The following is a 24,189-nucleotide window of genomic DNA, read 5'->3' on the forward strand; positions in this document are numbered from 1 at the left end:
CTCTCTGCGTGCTCTCTGGGCACTCAGGTGAAGCCTGCATCTCACGGACGACAAATCAAAGCCCATTCGCAAGTCAGGCATCGGCTGCTAACAGAACATTGTAGCAGTCACTATGTAACCTCAGTATCTGACGGTCAGCTCAGGAAGAAGCAATATGTTCCGTAAACCACTGGAGCAGAGAAAATCATTAATCGCTTCGGTACCGATGGAGGAGCTACAGACCCTCTTCACGACCTCGACAGACTCTTTAGGCGTCCGCTTCTGAGTCTTGTAGTCCACGTGCGTCACGCCAAAACGCGGTTCGTAGCCGTCAGCCCTTTGAAGTTCAGAGTCAGTCAATCGGGGTGACGCAGGGGGGCCCCTGTGTTTCGAGCGCACCATTCAAAGTTGTCAAGCAGACCTGCGCATCACAATGAGGTTAGTGGATCTGACAGCGAAGCCCCAACGCAGGCGGCACGCACTCCACGCAAAGTATGACTTGACCGGGACGCCGTCTTCGGTCGCGGCTTGCAGCAGGGCGTTCAGATATCGGTCGTAATACTCGATCCTGTCGGTGTCATGGACCACCTGTTCCAAGGGTAGAATGTGCTCGTCCTTCACGGGAAACCCATTCTCGGTGACACTGCAAACCAAGAAATATGGATACGGCTTGGGGGGAGCAGAAATGGTTTGACGGACTAGATAGGCATGTTGTACGTCTGTTGCACGCAATATGAGCGCAGGCCCGGCGGTGTAACCGGCAACGTCGGCGTACCTTCCACAGGTAGTTGAGGAGCTTACAGGAAAAGGGTGGCTGAGTCTCCCTTAGAAACCAGAAAGAGAGTGCTTTACATACCGATCGGAAACCCGGTGCATCTGAGTCCAGGAGAACCTGTTAGACTAGGACAAGCTACATCCTCGGTAGAAGCGACGTACATGTCTGAAGCCAAGGTACATGTGCTGCATATGCCACAGTCATGAACAATGCAACGGTGCAAGCCTATGACAATCACCTTGTGTGCCGAGCTGAGTGCCGTCTGGACGAGTGAAGGTATACTTGACGTTGCCCTGTATCTCTGAATCGCCGCCCTCCTCTGTGAAACGTCAAGCCAAAACTCCATATACTGCAGAGACTTGGTCACTCACTGACGAGCTGGGTAGTATACGTGTTCAGGCCGAAGAAATCCGAAGACCCCTTGACGACGACGAGCTCCTCTTTCGTAAACTCAGGCAGACGGTCACCTACAATTGACTTGATGGTCTCTGGATAATAGCCCTTGTAGATCGGATCCTGAGGAACACTTTGAGTGTTGCGAGCCACGTGTCAATATGATGCCACCGTACAGCAAATCGCCCTGGTGTGAAAGTGTGAGAACACGACCTGGTCTCAACGGTGCAATCAGCACGCACCTAGCTTAAAGTCGATCCCGCGCTGTGCCGCCTTAACGTCTGAGGAACCATGGTGAGATGTTCGCTCAGACCCAGTATGTCTGCGTGATACCTACTCGCGGGCGAGTCGTCCCACGGCTCTTGCCAGTGCAGATCGAGAGTGATACCGATCCGGCCACCTTGGCTAGCCTTGAACTCGTCCCTGTACAGCTTCACGGCGTACGCGTGTGCAAGGATGAGGTTGTGGCCGACACTGACGGATCCGAGGTAATCAGTAGCTAGACATGCGAGCGTCGACTACAACGTACATCCAATGCTCCTTGTTACCCTTATGCCCTGGAGCGAAGACGCCAGTAGCGTGGCCGAGAACGGACACACACCATGGTTCGTTATGCGTGATCCTATAATCATGGCGCATCAGAAAAAATCGCAACCAGTGGACACGAAGGCACCGACCAGTTCTTCACCAGATCACCGTAGCGAGTGAAGCACAACTGTGGCACGTCTCAGCAGTCTCCCGACATCTCCGGATGAACGCATCCGACCTTCGCATAATGCACGTAGTCCTGGACAATCTCTTCCTTGTTAAGCCAGCCGCCGTAGCGGTCTTGGAGCCCCTGGGGCAAGTCCCAATGGTACAACGTCTGTGCACCCGGACATTCTCAGCGAAGCTTCAACGAGGTCATCCCTGAGGAAGTGCCTACCACGAACGGGGTGATCCCATTGCTCACCAGCTCCTCGATCAAGGCTCTGTAGTGCTTTATCCCCGCCTCGTTCACCGGGTCGTTCCGCCCTCCGAGGGGTATAATCCTACTCCACGAGAACGAGAACCTGTAGGCGTTCACGCCATACTGCTTGAGCAGGGCGACGTTCTCCTTCCAACGTTTGTAAGAGTCAGTCGCGACGTCGCCGTTGTCACCACCCTTCGTCGTCCCCGCCGTGTGGGAGAAAGTATCCCAGATGGAAGGCAGACGACCGTCCGCGTCAGGAGAACCTTCAATCTGATAACTCGCTATGTTGTCGAACAGTGTTGTGGTCAACGATCATGAGGCGAGATGGTCCGGGAAACATTCTACCTGTCGCATACCCCCATACGAAGTCGTTTGGAAGCTTCTGGGTTGACATGTTGCAAGGTCGACGAGATTGTATGGATTTACCTAAGATTGGCAGCGGCGCCGCGGTTCTTATAGAGGGGGACCATCCTATGGCGGAGTAATTTCGGTAGTCAGCGTAACCTCCCATGACACTCATCTATTCACGAAACAAGTCGCAATGGAGCCACGAGACGTAGTGCTTGGAAAGAAAAATACTCCTGGCGGCCAAGAATAGTGGATGATGCCTGTCCAGGCGCGGCAGCGAATCGGCACCTAGACCACCCGCAATGAGACCTTGGCCCAACATTGTGCAGGTGAACGGATATGATCAGAAGTCGTCATTACATACACGTAACTCGTATGGATACATATGCATTGAGTAGTCCAACTGCAGTACATTAGGAAGTCGTCGTAGGACAGAGGCACAAGGAACTCACCCATTCAACGATTACTAAACAGAACCCACCGCAGCCCCTCGTACACATCGCCCATTCCCATCCTGCTCTTGGGAGGCCGCTTGCGAGTAACAGAAGAGGGGGAAGGCGCTGCACGTTCGCGTTTTCATCAGAGTAACTGAAGCGTCGGGTGAGACTTCGGTACACTAACCCTCGCTACTCTGCGCGGAGGCATTTGGTGTGGGTGGTTCAACCTGCTTCTGGGTCTCCTTCTCCTTCTTCGCCTTCAGCGCGAGCTCCAGTTGCTCGAACGCGCTGAGCGCGATGTCGGGACGGGAGACAGGACTTGTCTGACCACCCTTCCAGTCTGACCGGACGTCGGCGGGCCATTCGGTCTCTGAGACACCCATCTTGGTAAGCTCGGAGCGGATGTGGTCCATAGTCTTGACGTAGTCTTCTCGAGCTTCATCATAGAGGTCGTATACGCAGACAGCACAGCCAGACATGCAGCATTCTGAGTAGAACTCAGCGAGACAGCGTCGACATGGACGGACAACTACGCACCATCCTCTGCGGGCGGCTTCGGGGCCTCCGGCACAACGAAGCCTCTGAATATCCTTCGCGTACTGCGTCCAGTGATTGAGGTCGCTTGCTGAGTCTTCTCTTCCGTGGTGTAGGGTGGCGGGCCTGCAAGCTCTCCGGACATCTGGAAGTCCTTGATCTCGCGCCCATAAGAGCTCTTGCCGCGCAAGGACCTTTCGAGTCGCTCGTAGCGCTGAGTAAGGTCTTGACCACCGCGAAACGGACGCTTCAGGCGCGAGAGTTGCTGGGTATCCACCGTCGGTGCGTGCGAGGGAGATGATTCGGAGTCGTTGAGCGGGCTTGCGATTCCGGACGTCGCCAGACACCGCGTCCATGGGCTATGGGAGGCTATGCATGAGGGGTTATGGTGCGGCGGAAGAGCCAAAGCACGAGATAGACGGTGAAGGGACATGCACAACGTCGAGCATGGCGAAGACGCTCTCAAGCTTGCTGACCTCGATGGCGCTCGTTCTCACCTTCGGCGATTCTTCGGCGTCGGCTAGTAGGCCCAACGGGGAAGGTCGTTCGCACGGGATCCATATACGCGCAAGCTGTATACGGGACGCGAGTGGCGAAGGACTTGGCTGCAGCCACCATGGCGTCCGGCTCAGGATCCAACATTGCCCTCAAGACCTTCAGCCTCGCGAACGACATCAAGGAGCTCAGTGCTCAGGATGAGATCTTCAGATACGACCCCGCGGAGAACAGGAGGATTAACAACGACAAGCCATGGGTCCGCGAGTGAGTTGCTGCTGCCGTTACTTGCACCTTCTGTTGCGTGGGTCTTCGTCTGAGCGTGGTGGTGAGCGAATTGCCTATCAAGTGGTTGGTGTGTGGTGGATGCGCATGCGCAAGTAGTCGGGAGATATGTACTAGGGGACGGATGAGTGATCCCTGCCTTTCGTCCTCTTTCCTTCAAGTCTCCATCGATCCTAGGAAATGAAATGCTGAACGGACGCGCTTGCTTCTCAGTCCCCATTACTTCAAAGTATGCAAGATCTCTGCGGTCGCGCTCATCAAGATGGTATGCGCCGAATCCCCTGTGCGCCACAGTGATCTCATGCTCACCTGCCCACTTCGTACCAGGCTATCCATGCACGCTCCGGTGTCCCATACGAGATTATGGGCATCATGCAGGGCAAGGTCGTCGGCAAGGCTCTCGTAATCATCGACTCTTTCGCACTACCCGTACAAGGAACGGAGACGCGAGTGAACGCCGCGAACGAGGCGAACGAGTACATGGTCCAGTACGTCCAGAGTAGCGAACGCGTACGTCCTCTCCTTGCCCCTTCTCCTCCGCCCCATGCCAATCTCTGCGTCTGTCTGCTAGGTGCAACGCCTGGAGAACGCGATCGGCTGGTACCACTCGCACCCCGGGTACGGCTGCTGGCTCTCTGGCATCGACGTGAACACGCAGATGCAGAACCAGAAGTTCCAGGACCCGTTCGTCGCGGTCGTCATCGACCCGAACCGCACCATCTCCGCCGGCAAGGTCGACATCGGCGCGTTCCGCACATACCCCGAGAACTACACGCCACCCGACGGCGCGAGCAGCGAGTACCAGAGCATCCCGCTCAACAAGATCGAGGACTTTGGTGTCCACGCGAACCAGTACTACCCGCTTGAGGTGCAGATCTTCAAGTCGACGCTGGATAATGAGCTCCTGGGTCTGTTGTGGAACAAGTATTGGGTGAACACGCTGAGCCAGAGTGCCCTCATATCCGTACGTACTCCTACCATCCATGCGGGAACAGTCATCTCATGTGAACCATGATGCAGAACCGTGCATATGCGGCGAATCAGCTTGCCGATCTGCACCAGAAGCTGACCAAGGCCCAAACTTCGGTCCCGAGCACTCGCCCACCACAACCGGTCCTCATCGACGAGAAGGCTGTTATCAAGGTATATCTTTTCCATTGCACTGTCATTGTTGCGTGCACTAATACTGATTGCGCACGATGTTTAGCAAAAGGATAACCAGAAGCGGGACGAGAGTGCGCTCTCGAAGGCCGTCAAGGACAGGTCAGCTCATCCGTACTTCTACAGCGTATTAGTCCGCTGACGTGCACTCGCGAAATACAGCGACAAGATCGCAACCGAGGCGCAACACGGTCTCATTGCCCAGGTGCTGAAGGACATGATCTTCTCGTCGCGCCTCGGCAGCGGCCCTTCGTCAACGTCCAATGTCGCGGCAGATACCATCGACACGGCCATGTCGATCGGCTGATGTCAACGAAATTGTGAATTGTAGCGGGGATGGGGGAGGTCCTTTGTACGTTTTGCTCGCAACCACCTTGTTGATGTATCGCAGCGCTGTCGTCTTGTCCACATGTAGAGCCAACTGTATTCTATGCATCTTCGTACCTTGTCCGGAGATTATGATGCTTGCTCGAACCCTGCGGGCGCATACTGTACAACGACAATAGCATTCGCCAATGCGCAAACAACCAAGAATCACGACACAGGAAGTCTACAAGTCTACATGCACGAGGGGGACAGTGTTCGTTCTACAAACATCTACAACAGCCATTGCACAGTACACAAGGTGACAGCGATGAACCAAACCCCTCAAGTCGCACGACTACTGCTCCGACCGCAAGACGGCCTCCTCACCCTCTGGCCTGGCCTCGTCCTGCCTCAACGACGCCTCATCCACCATCGCGCCCTCGGGGTGGGGCGGCTTGAAGCTGCGCATCTGGATGCCGAGCTGCTCATCCAGGACCTGCGGGCCCGACGCAGCGGCGACGAAGCCCAAGAACGGCGGAGAAGGGTTCAGCGGGCGGGTGCAGAACTCGGGGTGCGCCTGGAAGCCGACATAGTACGGGTGGTCGGGGAGCTCGAGGACCTGCATGCGCTCCCCGCGCTCGTCCTTGCCGACGAAGCGCATGCCCTTGGCCTGCAGCCGCTCGATGTACGCCGGGTTGACCTCGTACCGGTGCCGGTGGCGCTCCCAGATCTTGGGTGCGCCCGCGTACAGCTTGCGCACTTTGGACCAGGGCTCTGACTCCGGGTCGAAGACGGTCGGGCGCAAGCCGAGCCGCATTGTGCCGCCCATGTGCGTTTTGGAGATTTCGGGCATGAAGATGATGATGGGGTGCTCGGTTTGGGGTTCGAACTCGGTCGACGTTCCGTCTGGAGTGGTGAATGTGATGTGTAAGTGAAGGGAGAGTATGGAAGAAGCGAGAAGTGCGCACTTGTGAAGCCGCAGACGTTGCGTGCCCACTCGCACACTGCGAGCTGGAAGCCGAGGCAGATACCGAGGAAGGGGATCTTCTGCTCACGAGCCCACTTGATGGCGAGCATCATGCCCTCTGTACCGCGGACACCGAAGCCACCTGGTACGAGGATGCCGCTAGATGTGATGTGAACCGTGAAGCAAGTTCAGCGCGAAGGAACAAGACAGACGCACTTTGCTGAAACGACCGCTTTCCATGCATCGTGGTATTTCGCGGGATCTGTGGTCTGAGTGTCTGGTTCCAGGTCTGCTGCGGCTACCCACTATGGAAGAAACTGTTCAGCGGCCGACATTGAACCGGACGTGCAGAAACAAATACCTTCAGAATGAGCCTCCGGTTACACCGAAACGCGGAGTGCTCCAACGACTTGACGACAGACATGTAAGAGTCTTGCATATCAGTGTATTTGCCAACGAGAGCAATCGTCACGCTGTCGAACAGGCGTTCTTGTCTGTTGAGAGGGGTGGGTCAGCCGTGGCTGATGAGAACGAGGAGAAATACATACCGTCCGGTAAGTTCTCGCCAACGGGCTTCTAATGACAGGCCTCGCTCCTTCATTTGAGGGGAGATGTGTACGCTGGGGAGGTTCAGACGTTTTTGGAGGTAATCAACGATACCCTGGGACTGGAGGAGGAGGGGGACATGATAAACGGAGGAGACGTCGTGCACACCGACGACTTGTTCGGGTGCTACATGACAGAACATGGAAATCTTGGCCTTTGTTGCAGGCTCAAGAGGTTTTGTTACGATCAGCCGACATGCGATCTGTGCGAATAGTCAGTTCCAGGTGCCCTCAACGGATAGGGTTGCACTGACCAGATCAGGGAGGAGACCAAGTCCACGCAGGGCATGGACGGTGGTCTGTGTTGGTTTCGTCTTTTGTTCACCGTGCATGTCGGGAACAAGAGAGACGTGGATGAGGGCGAAGTTCTCGTGACCGACGCGGAACTGGAACTGCCGCATGGCCTCGACGAAGGGTGCGGACTCGATGTCACCGACGGTACCACCGAGCTGCAAGCAGTTAACGCTGGGGGAAGCGCGGGTAGCGAGATTGTTACGCGCACCTCGACAATGCAGACATCAGGCTCCTCACCCGTGTCATCTACTGGAATCTTCGATACGCGCTCTATCCAATCCTGGATTGCGTTCGTGACATGGGGCACAATCTTCGGTGGTCGGACCTTAGACTGGGTGCTAGTGCTGCGGTACTTGGCTCACTCACCTGGACCGTCTTTCCCAGGTAATCTCCACGGCGCTGTATGGTCAGAGCTCTCAGCCAAGAGGACATGGGCATGAGGCAATGAAAGCGACTACACACCTCCTTCTCAATGACCTCCCGATAGATCTTACCGGTAGTGATGTTATTATCCCGGCTGAGGGTGACGTCGAGATAGCGTTCGTAGTTTCCCAGATCAAGATCCACCTCGCCGCCGTCGTTCAAAACATAGACTTCGCCTGTCGCCACACTGAGAGACGGTGCTTGGGACGCGTTTTCGGGGGTGAATCTTACCATGCTCCTGGGGCCGCATGGTTCCCGCATCGATGTTCATGTACGGGTCGATTTTGATTGCGGTGACCTTGAGGCCGGTGGTCTTGAGGAGCAAGCCCGTGGAGGAGGCTGTAACATGGCTTGAACAGGAGTTGGGAGGGGAAAAGGGGGTAGTCCAGGAGCGCACCGATGACGCCCTTCCCGATGCCGCTCACGACACCACCAGAAACGAGAATGTACTTGGTCATTGCAGAGGTCGTCAGCGCAGAGGTCAAGTTCTGCGGTAACATCCAAAACTTCGCCCCTGCAGCTTTTCTGCCTCGGACCAAACACGTCAAAATAACGCGACGCGACGCGCGCCACTGCAAAGAACGTATCCTTTTCGCACGCCAGAAATGGTAAGTAATTCGGAGGAAAGAATCAAACTTCCAGATACTTTGCTCAACCATACGTTTGAACCTTTTCAGCCTGAGGAAATGTTCTCGCAACCTTTCCTTAGCCTAGAGAGGCGCAGTGGTCCGAGATTCAGCAGCCTTTCTGCGGATGATAGAGGTTAACATTTAACTTACCATTTCATGATCATTTCCTGAATAGGCAAACGATGACGGATTTCCTGTGGCGTTACCCTAGGCGCGCGCCTATCACCCACCGGGCCGGCGTCGGCGGTAAACCACTGCGATAACTTCTCCAGGATATCCCCATATGCACATGAGCTCTCAGCTTCTTGTCGCGATTCATTCACTGCGGGGAAGCACGGTTAATCGTATCTTACAGCACACCTGACGTTCTTGCCGTACAACCGACGATATCGTCTGTCAGGCTTCCCACGGCACCGGGGCAGCTATAAAATGTCTCTCCTCAGCAATCCCACCCCATCCAGCTTCCCCCATCACTATCGTTCAGAGTCAGCGACGGACTGGAATTAGAGCATCTGCACTAGATACGATCAGCGATGGCAGCAACGATCCCCACCAAGATGCGTGCTGTGTACTACAGCGAGGTCTGTACCAACTCGACTTACACTGAGCCTCGCTGATTCGAGGCATCGACGCCAGCCCCGCAAGTTCGAGATTCGCGAAGTCGAGGTCCCCACGTTTGGTGATGACGAGGTGCTCATGCAGGGTAAGCTGCGTCGTATGGGAGGCGCAACGTTCTCCGTCGGTACTGATGATTTTCGTATACTACCAGTTCGGGCATGCGGCAAGTCTATTTAAGCTTCTCATGCTATGCTGCTCATGGGCTCTTGGGAATGTAGGCGTCTGTGGGACCGACAACCACATCCACGAAGGAGAGTTTATCTCGACATTTCCTGTAAGATCCATCAGACTTCGCAACACCATCAAACACATACTGATCAGGCTGCGCACCTAGCTCATTCCGGGCCACGAAGTCGTCGGTGTCATCGCAGACGTGGGCAAGGACGTCAAGGATTTCGCCAAGGGAGACCGCTGCGTTGCGGATCCTACTCTCACGGTATGTGCAGGTCCACGCCCCTCGCATCGGTAGTGGTTCACTCATGCTGTGTACACGTACCAATAGTGCGGTGACTGCTTCTACTGCCGGAGGGGGAAGTCTCTGCTGTGCGAGAACTTCAGGGGCGTCGGCGTGAGCCTCCACGGCGGCTTTGGCGAATACGTCGTCTTGTACGCCGTCGATGTCCTTGCCAACATATAGACAAGCTAACACCTATGTTCACGCTGTCAATAGTAAGGCGGAGAAAGTCTTCAAGATCCACAACCTCACCGACGAAGAAGCCACCCTCGTTGAGCCCGCTGCATGCGCCGTTCACGGAATGGACAAGCTCGGAGCTGCCGTCGGCATCGATGCGCTTATCATAGGCGCAGGTCCGACAGGTCTGATCCTCGCCCAGCTCCTCAAGCTGAACGGCGCCCACCGCGTCGTCGTCGCCGCGAACAAGGGCATCAAGGTCGACCTCGCCAAGCAGCTCGACGCCGGCGACGAGTACCTCGAGCTCGACAGGGAGAACCCGGCTGCCCAATGGGAAGAGCTGAAGCAGAAGAACCCCTATGGCTTCGACGTTGTGGTAAGCACAGAACCTCTGGGGTAGATGAACAGCAGCTCACCGTTGGGGTCGATAGGTCGAGGCCACGGGCTCGGAGGCAGTCGCAAACGACGCGATCAACTATGTCCGCAGAGGCGGCACGCTCATGATCTACGGCGTGTACAACAACGACGCCCGCGTCCATTGGCCGCCCTCCAAGATCTTTGTCGACGAGATCAGGGTACGTACGTCTAATATTCACCGCCCGCCGTGAATCGACTGCTAATGGGACCATCCGCGGTACGACACAGATCATCGGTTCCTTCGCTCAAACGCACTGTTTCCCCCGCGCGGTCGCGTACCTCGACAGCGGGAAGATCAAGGTGAAGGGCATGGTGAGCATTTTGTCTCCCTCGTTCTGGCTCATTACCCGCGTCGCGTTCCTGCGCCTTGCTCATAAGTCATCCGAATGCCATCAAATCCGCGGACCGTACCATACAACCAATATCCCTCCTGGCCCCGGGCGTACCTGACGGCCATCCAACCGACGTCTCTTGTTGCGCCCAATTAACGCATGCACATCATAGGTTACCGACACATTCCCCGTGGAGGACTTCGCGAAGGCCTTGGACAAGATGCGCAGCCGCGGTGCGGTCAAGATTGCTGTCAAGCATTAAACATAGAACTAGGACCACCATTGGTTTACGGGAGGTCGGAATGCAGAACCCAGGATGCTGCAATGTATACCACAAACCCCACACAAGCTATCATGTAGACCAGATGTAGAGGCGCATCTGTGAGGATAGATATTTGTAAGGAGAGTATTGTGGCACAGGCGAGCAAGTACACAGAACATCTCGTGCGTCATCTTGATTTTTGAAGCTGTTGGACCTCGAGGAAAGCTGCGTTCGGGTTATCGGCTACTCATCCGCTTACAGTACCATCATCGGATTCCTCCGCATCCGCCCATACCATCCAGATGACTCGCTGAGATTCAGAAGAACCGTAGTTGATCAGATATCAGCGGGCCTCCTGTCCTCTCTTTTGTGTAGGGTGAGACGTCTTCATCTTCCCTACCATCACCCAGACATCTGCTCAGGCACCATTTTCCGCACGCTTAGCCATCGCGTAGCGGCAGAACGGGCAGCTTGGTCAGTAGTGCGTCGGAGGACGCCACATTGGCTTTGGAGTTGTAAGTTGGCGGACCGCGAGCCGTGCATCGGACTTCAGGGATCAATGCGTCGGTGTGCTCCCGAGTCCGACGTCCGACCAAGCATTCCGGCGTTTAATCTGGTGTCAGCTTAGTGTGGCGGCGAGTCTGCAATTGGTGACATCAGAAGTCGCTAGCGGTCAGACAGTTACGGATATCGATGACGAGAACCTGGGGGTGCATGGGACAGAGGGTGATAGCGGCTGGAAATAATGCTGACGTCGACGGTGACTTAGTACCAGAGTGAGGCAGGCAATCGGGGGTTAGGCACGGACTCGCGCTTCGGGAAGTTGACTTGGACCCTTGAAGCGAAGCGAGCGGCGTGTCGCGAGAGCGTTGAACATAAGGATTAGCGTTGACAGGTTGAAGCTAAGTTCCATAAACTTGGGTGCCTTGACGTCGTGTGCACGCGGCGAGGTCGAGACCCGCATGACGGAGTGGCGTTCCAAGTACCCGATTCGCTCAAAATCTGGGCCCTGTCTTGAAGCTTGAAGCTTGCAGGGGACTTGAACCTTGAGGACATGAGCTTGGGAAGGGTGCCGCCACCATCACGCTCGTTCGAGATCAGACAGCACAGAACCCGATGGCCCCATTGTCGTTTGGCACCACGTCCACCGCAGCGCCCCAGGCTCGCCCAATACAAACCCAAAAATCCAAGATGTCTAGCTAGCTAATCGTACAGCCCAGAAATGTCAGCTGGTGCGCGTTACCTCTCGTAATCTATCGCCATGCAGCAAGCGGGCACCAGCACAGTAGTGGCACGTCCGCACCACCAGCGCGACGCGTGGTGATGCGCACATTGCAAATGGCGCCGCACCTGGCCACAGCTCTGCGTAGCCTCGCCCGACTCTTCGCCCCCTGGCAGCCCGCGATGTCTGCCAAAGACTCGACGTCCGCGCGCCCCACCTGGCGTGACGGCGCAGCGAAGTCAAGGTCCAAAGTCAGCGGTTGTGTCGCGGAGGGTGATTGCGCGTCGATGTGCGACGCAATTACGCAGGTGGCGGGGGCGAATCGGACTTGGCCGTTTTGCTGCCGCTCGGGGCGAAGGCCATGGGGGAGAGCGACTCGCTCGAGTTGCACGAACCCATTGTGTGGGTCGTGGCGCCGGAGTCTTTCTTGTCGAGCGAGTGGAGGACGATCGGGTTCGTGTGGTGGTTGAAGCGGAGCGTCGTCAAGTCCTTCGGCGTCGCTTGGCTGCCGGAGTGACCGGGAGTGCGTCCGGAAGGGCTGAACTCGCTGTCGTCCCGGTGACCGAGGGCGCGCATAAGCCAGGTCACGAGTACTGCGAGGTTGCAAACAATCATAGCTGTGGAGGCCTAGGGGGGTCTAAGGTTAGCTATAGTAGAGCAACAGGGAGAATGGGGAGCGCACCAAGACATGAGCCCAGATTCCCTCCGCGTTACGATTGTGGCTGAAGACATAAACGCCGTGCACGATGCTAACGATGGTGGTGAACATGCTGGCAGAAAAGATGCCCGTAAGGAGTGATCGACGTGCGGGGGACAGGCTGATGCGCCAAAGGAGCCGAATTGGCATGAGAACAAGGATGATGTCGGCGAGGAAGTCCGCTATATTCGGTTGAATACCGAAGCCGCAGCCAACTGGGTAAGCCGCAGACTCGATGGTGATAAGACAAACAACGCACTGGCAAGTTCAACACCGCCGACGGCGGGACCGAGGACGCACTGCACACCGGCGGACTTCTTCCATGCTGTGTCGGTCTCGCATATCGCCACTTTGAGGATAATGAGCGCCGCCCACATAAGCCCGAAGAGAACCGCGAAGAAGTAGGCCCAGTAACGCATCCTCATCATATATGGGATAAGCCTGATGATTGAGAAAAGAATGCTCATTCGTGAAGTCCTGGTGACAGCCCGATAGTCAGCTGTTGACTCGCCGTATGACCGGGTGGGCTAGACGCACCAAAGGACGCAAGTGAACGCGACGTTCAACATATAGTAACCGATTATGCGGACGCGGGTGCCATGGTGAAACGGTCCCACCGCTGATACACAAATCGTCAGGACGTTTGAACGAACCAGCAGAGCCCAGTACTCACCAGGCGTATCACTTCTTGTCCAGGCACCGGCACACAAGAAGATTGCACACACGATATTCAGCGCGGCCCATGCATCGTCCCACCCGAGATGACGTCTCGTCCAACGATAATATAACCTGAGGGAGGTCAAGGCGACGCCAATACCGGGGAGCGCAGTCGCCAATACTACGAAAGAGGAAGAGTCAGGGAGAACATGGGTGCGACCAAACAGCGCGACTCACTGCGAATGGTGACTACGAAAGTCATGAGGCTCAGAGGCCAAGTCTTCCGTTTGATCGTTCAATAGCACAACAGCATGTACAGACGCAGTGCGGCCGCGAACGGGGGAGCGAGGCTACAACCGAGACAGCATAAGAAGGTCGGGGAACGTTAGAGTGGGTGGGTGGAGCAGGTACATAGTTCTTTTATCATGGCGCCGAGGAAATGATGGCGGCTAAATAGCTTGGGCTGGTATTGACAAGCGGTAATAAAGTTCTGTTGCGATGAGGGCCCTGGCTGAACATCAAGCTGCAGGATTCTCCCTGCCGTTCTAGGTTAGCTCTCGTTAGAGCGGTGACTGATAGACGCGCACCGCCTATTCTACAACGAATTCAGATTTAGTCAAGCCACATGCAGCGTGCCTCCTGCGCAGCCGCCTCATATTCGTCAATGTCATCCACCTGATGTCTTGGTGTATACCTCCGAGAACTCTCAACCCTCGAAGAAGCACGGAGAGAAGCAGAAGTTATGGAATTTAATTGTTGCACGACCGATTTCCGGGACTCCATGGTTGCAGGGCGATTCGGAATCTTTCGGGTCTTCCGTCAGAAGTGCGACCCCTGGTAGTGGTAGCCCCTGCCCTTGAAGTTATAGGACCTCCCGGCCCTCTAGCAGATCCCGACAGAGTAAGACTGCACTTCTCCTAGGGCGGCGCGGCATGTGGTAACTGCTCGTGAATTAATATATCCATCGTGCCTGTAGAGTTCGAATGGCATGTCGTCAGGATTCATTGGCCTGGCAGACCTGCCAGCGGATCGCAGGGGGAAAAATGCTCGTACCTGCGCTGACAGGCTATCGATAGACTGTAGGGTCGAGCGGATTTCCGAAGATCGCACTACCATTACACATATCTGGCACGGATCCTTCCGTGGCTGACTGAGTTTCCGCCCGTTTGCGATCAGAGTGCGGTGTTGGCCTCCCGCGAATCGTCTGTCTCTGGGTTAGAAGCACCGAGCACACGATCAGCATTATGGCTGCACGATGGCATGGAGATGAGGGGCGGCGATGGCCAAGGATGCGGAACGGGATGGCCAACTTCAGCATCCGCTTCGTGGGTTCGTATACACGAGGCTACCCGATATGGTAGCCGACGCCCGGCGCGCATCATTTCCGACTCCCTAGCCTGGCCAGGCCACTCACTCCGACTCGTCTCTCTGGCGATGGCAGGCACCATGCACGCATATTTCTCGTCCCTGTCAACGGTGCAGATGCGAATTATATATCGCATCGTAGATGTCATCCTCCGACCTCGCCGTCGCGCAATTTGGGGTCGGTAATCGCTACAAGACGGCCTGGAGGCGGAAATTTTATTCCAACCTCTCTAAACCACGCTCGCCTTCACTTCTTTATTGTCACGTTGTCGATTTTTGCAACCCAAGGCAAACACTGGCTAATTTCCTTTGAACCACGTCCGCATCCATACTCACACTGCCATTCTATATGATCGTACCTTGTCCCGACGAATTCGCGGAGCCCGCGCGTCATGGCATTTGCGCTTGAGTGCACTGAACACCATTGGTCTTCTGCGACGGTCGCTCTCAAGGGTAAGGCGTATGCTATCCTTGTTGCGTTCATATGTCGCTCTAACGGGATTTGTTTCAGCAAAGCAGGTGCTCGATATATCTCGTATGGCACGGACAGCTGCCTCGGAATGGGGCGGGGTATAAGAAGGTCACAAGGCCACACTATACGCTCAATACCAGTTCCTCTGTCCTGGAAGCCAGGCTTCTTCAGCCCGGATTACGCTGTGCCGCAGAGGCGTACGACGAAGGCCCAGCATGAGTGGAAGCCTCACCCGGGACCGACTCCCAATCCTCGCACAAGTACTGCTCCGCAGTGAGCTCCCAGTCCTCGTACACGTACTCTTCCCACTCATCCTCCTCCAGCGCGATCACCCGACGAACAGTGTCGACAATCTCGTACTCCTTCGCGGGTCCTGCATACCGAGGTAACCACCTTCGTTCAGTGGACCACCACACGCACAAGTTGGGCAAGACGCACCGCGGGGCTTCGCCGGCTTGGCAATATCGAGGATGGACACTTCCATCCGTGCTCGATCTCTCGTGTACACGACGTCCTCCTGGCACTCTGCCTCCCATTCGTCTTCTACGTCTTCGTTGTGGGCCTCAGCATACGACCCGTTCGATGTGGGCTCGACGGCAGTCCCACACACAAAGCGGCGCGAGACCCACGTCTTTCCGTCGTCGCGGCCGGGGTTGCGCCGAGTCATGGTCCAGTCGTCGTAGCGAGGAGACCGGCTCGCCTGGTGCCATGGCTTTAAATCTTCGTAGTATTTCCGCAAGTGCTCGGTGATCTGCTCCTGGAGGACGGAGGCATCCGTGTTAGCACGTGCCGTCGTCGGTGCCGGGCAGTCGCAAGGCGGAAGGGGACGCGTGCGGAGGAGAGGGGCGAACGGGGGCGGACATACCATTGGGGCGTGGTCGTTGAGCTCGGCGAGCGTCCCGAGGACGACTTTCTTTGGGGTTTGTGCGCCGCGAGTCATCGGGCGGACGACGATGGTCGCTGTCTTCTTGTTGCGCGGCATCGCAGGTGGGGTATATGCGTCTAGGGTATGTGGGGAGGTACCGCGGTTCTGGGTGGGTAAGTAGTTGGAGGGAGGGATGGCACTCCTCAGGCGGTGAGTGAGTGCGAATGCTTTGTTGGGTATACGGCTGGATGGCCAGTATTTATGGTTCTTCGGTTGCAGGTGCAGTGAGTCACCCGGAGTCGCCTCGGGAGCTGTGACGGGTGCGTTCTAGTCAATGCGATGTGCACCGCCGACCGGCGACGGACATGAATGCATGAATGTGAATCGAAGGTTTCCATCGCCTCGTCGACTAGCCCGACGAATTCATCTTCTACAGTTGCCTGAAGACAAGACAAGACACGCACTGTATTCAACCCTGAATTATCGCTATATCACAAGTACCGTCCACCGTGAACTGGCATTTCGAGGATGTGCTCGGTGGCGGTGTCAGGTGCAGTGACTCCTGCAGCGTCACTCGCGGTTCCGCGACGAGTGGCAACTTCTACCACGCCATGCCATCTGAGGTCGTCACGAATCATGCCACTGAAACTAGTACTATTCATCAGACCAGAAGAGATCCTTGGACACATCGGAGGCTAACCCTGGGCTGGCATCCGCTGCGCACGCCTCCCGGTGATTTGTCCGAGGCGCTCCTTGTTTCCTCAAAGTGCTCTTGCACAGGTAGACACGGCAAGTCATGGGGCTCCCACGAGTTCACATGGAGACCGTGGCGAGTCTCGAGGTTGAATATTCTGCTCAAGAAATTCGTGGAGCGGTGCGATTCCTCAATGACGTTTAGTGGCCTCCCCGGCATCTCAAGTGTGCGGTCCGATATACCCACAGTCCTTCTGAAGTATCCTGACTGACTACTGCCATGCTGGGCTGCTCTCGCGTCATACTCATGCTACGACGTCTCCACATCTTCGGCATAACAGGATATGCGGTGGATGGCGGCATCAACCAAGTCGGGACTTCAGGCTTCAAGAAACGTAATTTGATATATGCATTACGATGTGGGAAACGGGGACCTACCTACGCGAACTACTGCCAGTATAGTAGAGTACATATATGTCGTGACTCGTCAAATGACAGCTAGCTATGAGGACGATGATTAGTATGTATATGTGACGCAACAAATAAAGTGTATAGATACAGCGGACGGCGGTCAATATACCGCCTGCACGACCACGACGCTAGATAAGGATAATCAAGCCTCAGACTCTCCGCCATGAGCGAAGTGCGACCATGATGAGCTCCTTCTGCCGAGGAGGATCACCAAAGTCGGACCTTGAGGTCATAGGTCCAGCTCATCCTCCGAGTAGTCATCGTCGTCAAATATCAGCGGTGCGTTCTCCCACCCCTCATCGTCGCTATCCTCCTCCGGTTCTGGCTCGTGTCCTGGCTCGTCACCATATACCTCCGCGAACAGGTCGGGGCCTCTCGAAGCGACCACGGGCACCGGCTGCCTCGCCGTCGCATCCTCGCTGTCCTCCGCCTGACCACACTCTTCCCTCTTCACCTCCTGCGATGCCTTCGACTCCTGCGAGGACACGAGCTCGTCCTTCTGCTCCTCCTCCTCTTCCTCGTCGCTGAGCTCGCTCAGGCCTTTACTCGTCTGCCGCTCAATGCGCTTGCACATTCGTCCGACCCGCCGCCTGACTGCCGGGTTCGCAGGGTAAGGAGTCTGCAGTGGCAGCTCAATCTCGTAGACATGTTTCCTGGTGAGAGAGGAAGACGAGGCACAGGAGGACTCGCCGTCGGCCTCGGAACTGGGGTTGGGGTCTGTGTCGAAATCGAGGTCGGACCACGCCTCTGCGTCTCCGTCGAAGTCGGACGAGGGGAGTAGCACAGGGAGCGTGCTGGGTGATGACGGTGCGACCGAGAGCGATGTCGAGGAGGACGACGCCCCTGGTTGCGCGTAGTACGACGGCTGCGGGACGCGAGAGGCATAAATATGTGTCGAGGATGACGAGGATTTGTTCGCTGGCGACGCCGGAAGGAGCACGTTTGCACGTGTGGTTGGAGCAGGCGACTGGAGGACGTCGCGCTCGACATCAGCTCTGCGACGCATGGCCCGCTCTCGTGCGGCCTCGCGTGCGAGGAAGCGGTGAAACGCGTCGTGTGAGTTCCAGCGCTCGAGCTGGTCATCGTCGGCCTCCTCGCCGTCGTCCAGATCGTCGACCTCGTCGTAGTCGTCATCTGTGAGCGCGAGAAATGCCTTGAGAGTCTTGCCGGTCTCCTTCGCAGACTTGTTCTTGCCCCTGCGCGAGCCGGCGGGCTTAACTTCCATGTTCTCCTTGATGTCCTCCTCGGAGGGCATGTGGCCTGAGACGATATTGGAGATGCGCACTGCGCCGTGCGTACCACCAAGTGCAGAAAATACGAAGGGTGTGTTGCCAGTGCCCTTGCGTGGGGGCACACGGACTTGATTCACGGTGATGTGGATTGCAGTCGATTGTGTGTGATACTGCGGCAAGTAGAGAGCGTTATGGCAATGTACAATAAGCAGGATGAGTGTAGACTCACATAGACGATGGCCTTCTTCAAGTCCGGACCATCCGTCCATATATTGCTAAGGAGGAAATCGTCCTCCGCCTCCCAAACCCATCCCTCATCATCATCCTCCTCGACAGTCGGCTTAGAAGAGGTGTTCCCAAAGACGTCGCCGTCCTCCTCGTCATCGCTATCGCGACAGCCATTGCGGAAGAGCTTGCGGTCGCGCTTGCTCGAGAGCCTCGCATACAGCTTGCCCGAGCCAGGCTTGATGACACCAGGACGATACGTACTCGCATACACCGACACATCGTTCATCACCTCAAACAGGTGCCCTTCCTCCTTCTTCGGAGACTCGCCGAAGACCTCGAGCTTCGGCTTGCGCGGTGGTGGAGGTGGCTGGTGCGGGTAGAGGCTCGGGCTGAAAACCCGACGGCGGCGACGGACGCGCAGGTGGGAGTCGGATGCAAACAGAAAGAGAACGAGCTCGTGGAGGAGTCGGAAGGAGTAGTTGAGGGGAACTTGGACGATGCGGTACGGAGCCTCGGGGCGGCGCGATCGGGAGCGACTCTCGATCTGGGAGACGAGCTGCATACGGAGGACGATGTGCTTGCCAAAGCCAGACGAACGAGGCAGCGCAAGGGCTTGCAAATTCCGGTCTAGACCGAAGGGGTTGGAGGGAGAGTCGTGTGGGACGGAGAAGGCCCATGGCGAGCGGGGGATAGGGAACGTCGACGTGAACGTCGGCGGTTTGGTGGCAGCCATCGTCAAGCGTTTGGAAGGCGGTAATGGCGGAGAGGAGGAAGAGGGAGTGTCGAAGACGTCTCTCGGTCGTTTCGCCATGATCTAAGTAGCTGAGCAGGACAGCTATTGTGCGAGCAATATGGAAGGCGGAACGTCGCCACAGACGCCTGCCCATCAACCTTTTCCACGCGTTCCTGTAAACAACATTGCCCACGTGACCGCGTCATCCTTCACTCCTTATGTATGTACTTACCAGGAGGCGACTCGTACCGGGTTCGCGTCCGTGCAACTGGTCGGGGGCCCGATAGTAGCGAACGCATTCGCGGGGAGAGAACAAATCGGGGTCCGAATATGGGTCCGAGAAGTGATGCTAGTCGACAGTATGGGTACACTATATTACACAATACCTATATCCTACACGAGGACAAAGCCATCTGCCTCAACATCCTGGAAGATATCCGTCAAGACCCCTGCGAGGCGCACACCCGCCATCGCGAGCAAACGCTCCACCACCCACTCCTTTGCAATCTTCCCTGCATACTCGGGCGTGTCCAGCTCAAACAACTCGGGGTGCGGCCTCGGCCGCCCAGCTGCAGCGTCCGCTTCTGCTCCGAAATCGTCCGTGTCGAGCTCTGCACCTGAAGGGTGGGAGCCAGTGGGGTCGAGGTTGTGCGGCCAAACCGGCAGCTCGCAGTTAAGCTTATGGATCGGCTTCGCCCACGCGAACGGACACAGGACGGCGTCATCCCAGCCCTCCTCGGTACCCGGGCGAGTGGTAAGTCCAAGTGCAGTATAGAAGTCCATCGCGAGCAGCGCCTGCGCGCGCTCCTTGTATGTGAAGCTGGGGGTCCCGAGCGACTTCTTCTCTGACTCCGGCGTCGGGCAGTCAAGCCAAGAGCGACTCTCCTCGTCGAACCGACCGCCGATGGCAAGGCCTTCGTGCATGATACGCCGGATGTAAGAGTCGTAGATGGCCCCGCGCAGATGCGGCTCGACAATCGCGCCTTCGGTTCCGGTGAGCGGGCGCGAGTAGTTGCGCGGGGTCTGGCGGATAGACTGCGCGATGAGCAGTCCGTCCCACACGCTATGCAAGTCTGCCAACTCGGTCAGCACCTCGTCTCGGAGAGAGGAGGCAAAGGGTATACGCACTGGTGCTCCTCCCATTCCAAGCGACCTTCGCTCCGTTGCCGCCCTTCTCCCTCCCGCTCATATGCAGCGGCTGGTGCATATCGCCCATCCAATGCACAAGGAACTTCAGCGCTTCCTCCGCATCGCCCACGCTCCGCTGCCCATCCGCAAACTCCCTCAGTACATTGGTCACGTTCCCCAGCGCCGCGAGGACGTTCCCCGTCGGCCGACCCTGCCACCCGTGTGTACCCGGGAATGCACACCCGTCGGGCGGCGCGTCGTCCACGGCGTTGACGTAGTGCAGCGGAGCGGTGTAGCGGTACTCGGGCCTCATGCGGATGGTGTCTGCCCAGGCGGCGATGGGCGCGAGGCTGCATGGCGGGTACGCATCGACGGTTGAGACGGGTGCGGGCTCAGAGAGGTTGAGAGAGGGTCGGAGGATGTCGCAGACGAGGGTGAGGACGGGCTTCGGAAGGTGAATCTGTGCGATAGTTGCGACTATCTCGTGCCCCGCGGCACCCCATGCGTATGCGGCGGGCGCATTGGCAAGCGCAACGGCGATAGCAGTTGCTGACAGCAAGGAGATGCGCATGGCTACCGGGTAGATGGGTTGTGTGGGATGCCTTCAGCGAGAGTAGCTGCCTGATATATGGCCAGAGGGATCCGGTGTTTCGTGACAATGAGACGACGCCAGGACGACCAAGGAAGCTAAACGTCGCCGACCACGGGTTGCAGACTACTATGGCTGTCACCGTCGACAGTCAAGGCGAACGTGCTCAGACAAAGAAGGGGAAGGAGCGAAGCGCGACGGAGGACAAGGTCGGTGCCAATTTGGACGACGTCTCCAACTCCGGAGCCACCGCTTTTGTCTCCGTCTCCGCGTCCGGGGACTTTCTTTACCCATTAGTTATTTAATTATTTAGCTTGGCAAATTATCCCCAAATAAGCCTTATCAGCAAGTTACATATCAAGGTCCAGTACACGATCATGTGACTCACCTTCCAGACGCGTCGGGGCGCGACTACAAAACAAGGTGAGACTACCGCAGCAAGGGTTTCACTCGTCACCAACAGCACAGATTCTCATTCTAATGATATACCCCAACGCAATTCCAGTAAGCCTTCGGAACGGCACTTACAAGGCAGCGGTACTACACGAAGAGAGGGCAATCTTACCCCGCGGTCTGCCACCATACAATGATGTAAATCAGAAAGCTTGAGCGCAGATTACGGTGGATGGATCCGACCTGCGATCTCAAAGCCGATTCCACCTGCACCTCCGGCAAGCCATCATCTCGCAACCATTGCACCGCTGGTGAGCATGACAAGTCAGCACATCTCAAAGCGCATATCGTCGGCAAGGTTTACTCACAAAGAGGTAAAGAGGCAGCCGATCATGGCAGACTTCGCACTTCCCAGCGCCCCTGCGGTATGTCCACGCACCATGATTGCAGTCATGGTCGACCCGGAGACGCTCCATCCAGTGCTGGACGAGCTCCTCTCTGTCGCGTTTATTCGCAGCCTGAGGCCTAAGTCTGGTTTGGGTATCTTCGGTTATAGCACGTAAGGCCTCAACGATAGAATAGGGATCAGCAGCGGTGGTTGACTGGCTTTGCGACACGGTAGCCGGACGGGTGCTAGAGCTAGGCAGCGGTCTTGGGGCGGCCCGGGATGAGCTTGCGCCAGCGGGAGGAGCTTGCGGGCGGGTGGTATGCGTACGTGTGATGGTGCTTGCAGCATTTGGACGGGGTAAAGGAGGTTGAGCTGCAAGAACGTCCCGCCGGAGGCCCTGCAGACGCTCTTCCACTACCGGGGGACGTGCGATGGGAGCGGCGGGAGCCGCAGGCGCAGGAGGTTCCCGTGGAGGATGGACGGGAGCGCGCTGCGGCCCACCGAAGCGTATCTGTGCTTCTGCCCGTGCCTCAGCGGCAGCGAGTAGCCTGCGTTCATCCCATTGCGCACATGCGCATGTCTTCCACAGGGCGCGGCATAGGTAGCAGAACTCGGTGCGGCATCGACAGGTCATATGGTAGCAGCCCATGTTGAGCTCGATCATCGTCTCGCAACCTGGGCAGCGAGCCCAGCCGGACCTCTGCCCCATTGCAAGGACATGATCGTCGGCGTTGGAGGCTTGGCACTGGTGCATGAGGCCGCTCTTCACTTCGTTCTTGCATGACGAGCAGGTGACCGTCGTGCAGCCGGGCGCAGTGCATTGGAATCGCGGAACGCGGATATACGGCAAGTTTCCCTCGTACTGCTTCCCGAGGAAGCGGCTGCAAGAGGGCTTGGCGCAGTAGACGCGCTTCTGTGTACCGAATTCCAACGTCCTCTCCCTGAGCTTAGTAACGGAAGCGGCGCCCATGTAAGAGGAAACCGAAGCGAAGGGGATTCGCTGGCGACAGCAACGCGGGGGAAAGAGGGATTCATCCTTCATCGCAGCTTCAAATAGCTCGAGAATGCAGGTCTTGTCGTAGTAGTGTCCACATGGTGTGCGGACTTCGACACCCCGGATGGGGTCCATGCAGCTTACACAGTCGTGACCTGTAAGGCTGCAAACGTGCAGTATATGCTCAGAGGAGGCCAGGATGATGAGCTCGAGATTGATTCGCACCGATTGTGTTGCGCCGCATTTACGGGCACCGAAAGGGCAGGCGGCGGAGCAGGCGAAGGTGAAGCGTTCGTAAATGTCCCCGCAGCTGCGTTCCCAAACCACCAGTTCCACATTGTCGCGAACCACCCGCCTTCCGCCCGAGATGCATTTGCAGGCCGCGTCGCAGAAATCCTGAACGTGCGGTCAGCATTGTAGATGGCCGGAAGATGACCAACGTGCCTTCCAGGGGTTTGTGCACGCTCAAGAACAGGTTGCCGGATGAAAGGGTTTCTTGCCGCAACAGCGGGTGTTTGAACGGTAGGACCTGCTCTAGTAGGAGCTGGAGGTGGACGTTCGGTATTCACTCGGGGAAGTGTACCCGGCCTACCGTACCAATCAGCAAGAAGGTCGACAAACGACAGTACCAAATATTCCTCACCAGTCTTCACCCGTCTGCATGCGCAACGCCAGTGCCCTATCTCGTTCGAACGCCTCCAGGGCGCGAGCTTCTTCTATGGCAAGGCGGAGGGCCAATCGCGCGTCCGTGTCTGGTCGAGATGTGCGTCCATCGCCTTCGGTTCGGACTAGTTGCTCGATGTCGTTCACGCTGAGCCGTGCGATCTCCCTATGGAGGTCGGATTCGATGCCAGTGGAGCGAGAGTGGCGGGCAGTAGACATGGGAGAAGGGGCAAAAAGAGGGACAGAGGGATGCTGCGGTAGGCGAGGTACTCTTGTCTTCCAAGTCTAGACGCGCGAACACGAGTGAAGCGTGGTCAGAAGCATGAATAGAAGGGGACACATGCCGTGTGGGGCAGGACAGGAAGCACGTTCTCGGATAGAATCGATACGGCCATACAACACATGCCGGGATACGGAATCTTCATATCGGGGAGCGCGCAGCTTTCGGATATGGTAGAAGCGAATGTAAACTTGCATAGCTCGGTCCACAGTCGCATGCACTTTGGCAGGAGTGCCAAGTACATCGAAACGCCTTGCTTGCGCTCATCCCCGTATT

At 56.8% G+C, this 24,189-nt stretch overlaps 10 protein-coding genes across 10 annotated transcripts; 2 read left to right on the forward strand and 8 right to left on the reverse strand.

The window, feature by feature from the left end:
* Window positions 1-139: 139 nt before the first annotated feature.
* Window positions 140-2,493, reverse strand: L226DRAFT_456001 (beta-glucosidase 1A; the record flags this gene model as incomplete). The annotated part of the gene is made up of 17 exons (XM_067675272.1): window positions 140-169; window positions 223-316; window positions 379-400; window positions 462-622; window positions 679-698; window positions 755-775; window positions 836-855; window positions 916-939; window positions 993-1,073; window positions 1,126-1,280; window positions 1,386-1,428; window positions 1,485-1,621; window positions 1,677-1,769; window positions 1,825-1,862; window positions 1,914-2,012; window positions 2,073-2,380; window positions 2,445-2,493. The coding sequence occupies 17 exons, from the start codon at window positions 2,491-2,493 to the stop codon at window positions 140-142; spliced, it is 1,395 nt and encodes a 464-aa protein (XP_067539466.1).
* A 621-nt stretch (window positions 2,494-3,114) lies between these two features.
* L226DRAFT_434645 (uncharacterized protein) lies at window positions 3,115-3,851 on the reverse strand (the record flags this gene model as incomplete). Its single annotated transcript, XM_067674738.1, has 2 exons — window positions 3,115-3,371; window positions 3,422-3,851. Coding segments are annotated over 2 exons (687 nt in total), but the record flags the coding sequence as incomplete, so codon positions are not given.
* Window positions 3,852-4,002: 151 nt separating this feature from the next.
* L226DRAFT_530772 (Mov34-domain-containing protein) lies at window positions 4,003-5,860 on the forward strand. The gene is made up of 7 exons (XM_067679934.1): window positions 4,003-4,180; window positions 4,412-4,463; window positions 4,526-4,708; window positions 4,770-5,162; window positions 5,219-5,341; window positions 5,406-5,461; window positions 5,522-5,860. Exons 1-7 carry the CDS (start codon window positions 4,035-4,037, stop codon window positions 5,664-5,666), a joined length of 1,098 nt encoding a protein of 365 aa, XP_067539468.1. The 5' UTR covers window positions 4,003-4,034; the 3' UTR covers window positions 5,667-5,860.
* A 9-nt stretch (window positions 5,861-5,869) lies between these two features.
* L226DRAFT_550571 (CTP synthase) lies at window positions 5,870-8,440 on the reverse strand. Its single transcript, XM_067682759.1, has 11 exons — window positions 8,352-8,440; window positions 8,186-8,293; window positions 7,994-8,130; window positions 7,898-7,930; window positions 7,740-7,841; window positions 7,492-7,686; window positions 7,181-7,440; window positions 6,994-7,126; window positions 6,849-6,937; window positions 6,634-6,791; window positions 5,870-6,571 (listed from the first exon to the last, which is right to left on the reverse strand). Exons 1-11 carry the CDS (start codon window positions 8,410-8,412, stop codon window positions 6,021-6,023), a joined length of 1,827 nt encoding a protein of 608 aa, XP_067539469.1. The 5' UTR covers window positions 8,413-8,440; the 3' UTR covers window positions 5,870-6,020.
* Window positions 8,441-9,032: 592 nt separating this feature from the next.
* Window positions 9,033-10,775, forward strand: L226DRAFT_235276 (NADP+-dependent D-mannitol dehydrogenase). Its single transcript, XM_067673131.1, has 9 exons — window positions 9,033-9,164; window positions 9,220-9,286; window positions 9,353-9,364; window positions 9,420-9,475; window positions 9,536-9,637; window positions 9,704-9,807; window positions 9,872-10,208; window positions 10,264-10,407; window positions 10,478-10,775. The coding sequence occupies exons 1-9, from the start codon at window positions 9,117-9,119 to the stop codon at window positions 10,697-10,699; spliced, it is 1,092 nt and encodes a 363-aa protein (XP_067539470.1). The 5' UTR covers window positions 9,033-9,116; the 3' UTR covers window positions 10,700-10,775.
* A 1,590-nt stretch (window positions 10,776-12,365) lies between these two features.
* Window positions 12,366-13,681, reverse strand: L226DRAFT_543154 (uncharacterized protein; the record flags this gene model as incomplete). The annotated part of the gene is made up of 6 exons (XM_067682181.1): window positions 12,366-12,692; window positions 12,748-12,944; window positions 13,022-13,239; window positions 13,300-13,381; window positions 13,436-13,600; window positions 13,657-13,681. The coding sequence occupies 6 exons, from the start codon at window positions 13,679-13,681 to the stop codon at window positions 12,366-12,368; spliced, it is 1,014 nt and encodes a 337-aa protein (XP_067539471.1).
* Window positions 13,682-15,423: 1,742 nt separating this feature from the next.
* L226DRAFT_567105 (uncharacterized protein) lies at window positions 15,424-16,238 on the reverse strand (the record flags this gene model as incomplete). The annotated part of the gene is made up of 2 exons (XM_067683973.1): window positions 15,424-15,629; window positions 15,695-16,238. The coding sequence occupies 2 exons, from the start codon at window positions 16,236-16,238 to the stop codon at window positions 15,424-15,426; spliced, it is 750 nt and encodes a 249-aa protein (XP_067539472.1).
* Window positions 16,239-17,221: 983 nt separating this feature from the next.
* Window positions 17,222-19,601, reverse strand: L226DRAFT_609502 (uncharacterized protein). The gene is made up of 2 exons (XM_067686065.1): window positions 18,747-19,601; window positions 17,222-18,687 (listed from the first exon to the last, which is right to left on the reverse strand). Exons 1-2 carry the CDS (start codon window positions 19,554-19,556, stop codon window positions 17,515-17,517), a joined length of 1,983 nt encoding a protein of 660 aa, XP_067539473.1. The 5' UTR covers window positions 19,557-19,601; the 3' UTR covers window positions 17,222-17,514.
* Window positions 19,602-19,779: 178 nt separating this feature from the next.
* On the reverse strand, window positions 19,780-21,452 carry L226DRAFT_501304 (phospholipase C/P1 nuclease). The gene is made up of 2 exons (XM_067677826.1): window positions 20,607-21,452; window positions 19,780-20,551 (listed from the first exon to the last, which is right to left on the reverse strand). The coding sequence occupies exons 1-2, from the start codon at window positions 21,175-21,177 to the stop codon at window positions 19,872-19,874; spliced, it is 1,251 nt and encodes a 416-aa protein (XP_067539474.1). The 5' UTR covers window positions 21,178-21,452; the 3' UTR covers window positions 19,780-19,871.
* A 369-nt stretch (window positions 21,453-21,821) lies between these two features.
* On the reverse strand, window positions 21,822-24,058 carry L226DRAFT_235378 (uncharacterized protein). Its single transcript, XM_067673133.1, has 5 exons — window positions 23,614-24,058; window positions 23,415-23,558; window positions 23,196-23,366; window positions 21,957-23,133; window positions 21,822-21,896 (listed from the first exon to the last, which is right to left on the reverse strand). The coding sequence occupies exons 1-5, from the start codon at window positions 23,850-23,852 to the stop codon at window positions 21,840-21,842; spliced, it is 1,788 nt and encodes a 595-aa protein (XP_067539475.1). The 5' UTR covers window positions 23,853-24,058; the 3' UTR covers window positions 21,822-21,839.
* Window positions 24,059-24,189: the final 131 nt, after the last annotated feature.

The sequence above is a fragment of the Lentinus tigrinus genome (genome assembly GCF_003813185.1).
Source record: "Lentinus tigrinus ALCF2SS1-7 unplaced genomic scaffold L226scaffold_4, whole genome shotgun sequence".
NCBI lineage: Eukaryota > Fungi > Basidiomycota > Agaricomycetes > Polyporales > Polyporaceae > Lentinus > Lentinus tigrinus.

Coding starts and splice junctions, on each gene's coding strand:
- L226DRAFT_530772 (XM_067679934.1), top strand. CDS start 4,035: ATGGCGTCCGGCTCAGGATCCAACATTGCCCTCAAGACCTTCAGCCTC. Junction 4,709..4,769: donor ACGTCCAGAGTAGCGAACGC/GTACGTCCTCTC, acceptor TCTGTCTGCTAG/GTGCAACGCCTGGAGAACGC. Junction 5,163..5,218: donor GCCAGAGTGCCCTCATATCC/GTACGTACTCCT, acceptor ACCATGATGCAG/AACCGTGCATATGCGGCGAA.
- L226DRAFT_550571 (XM_067682759.1), bottom strand. CDS start 8,412: ATGACCAAGTACATTCTCGTTTCTGGTGGTGTCGTGAGCGGCATCGGG. Junction 7,842..7,897: donor ACCTGGGAAAGACGGTCCAG/GTGAGTGAGCCA, acceptor CGACCACCGAAG/ATTGTGCCCCATGTCACGAA. Junction 6,572..6,633: donor CAACGTCTGCGGCTTCACAA/GTGCGCACTTCT, acceptor TCACCACTCCAG/ACGGAACGTCGACCGAGTTC.
- L226DRAFT_235276 (XM_067673131.1), top strand. CDS start 9,117: ATGGCAGCAACGATCCCCACCAAGATGCGTGCTGTGTACTACAGCGAG. Junction 9,165..9,219: donor GTGCTGTGTACTACAGCGAG/GTCTGTACCAAC, acceptor CATCGACGCCAG/CCCCGCAAGTTCGAGATTCG. Junction 10,408..10,477: donor TCTTTGTCGACGAGATCAGG/GTACGTACGTCT, acceptor GGTACGACACAG/ATCATCGGTTCCTTCGCTCA.
- L226DRAFT_609502 (XM_067686065.1), bottom strand. CDS start 19,556: ATGGCGAAACGACCGAGAGACGTCTTCGACACTCCCTCTTCCTCCTCT. Junction 18,688..18,746: donor TGAAGAAGGCCATCGTCTAT/GTGAGTCTACAC, acceptor TACTTGCCGCAG/TATCACACACAATCGACTGC.
- L226DRAFT_501304 (XM_067677826.1), bottom strand. CDS start 21,177: ATGCGCATCTCCTTGCTGTCAGCAACTGCTATCGCCGTTGCGCTTGCC. Junction 20,552..20,606: donor TTGGAATGGGAGGAGCACCA/GTGCGTATACCC, acceptor CCGAGTTGGCAG/ACTTGCATAGCGTGTGGGAC.
- L226DRAFT_235378 (XM_067673133.1), bottom strand. CDS start 23,852: ATGTCTACTGCCCGCCACTCTCGCTCCACTGGCATCGAATCCGACCTC. Junction 23,134..23,195: donor AATGCGGCGCAACACAATCG/GTGCGAATCAAT, acceptor GCACGTTTGCAG/CCTTACAGGTCACGACTGTG. Junction 21,897..21,956: donor GGCTGCCTCTTTACCTCTTT/GTGAGTAAACCT, acceptor CATGCTCACCAG/CGGTGCAATGGTTGCGAGAT.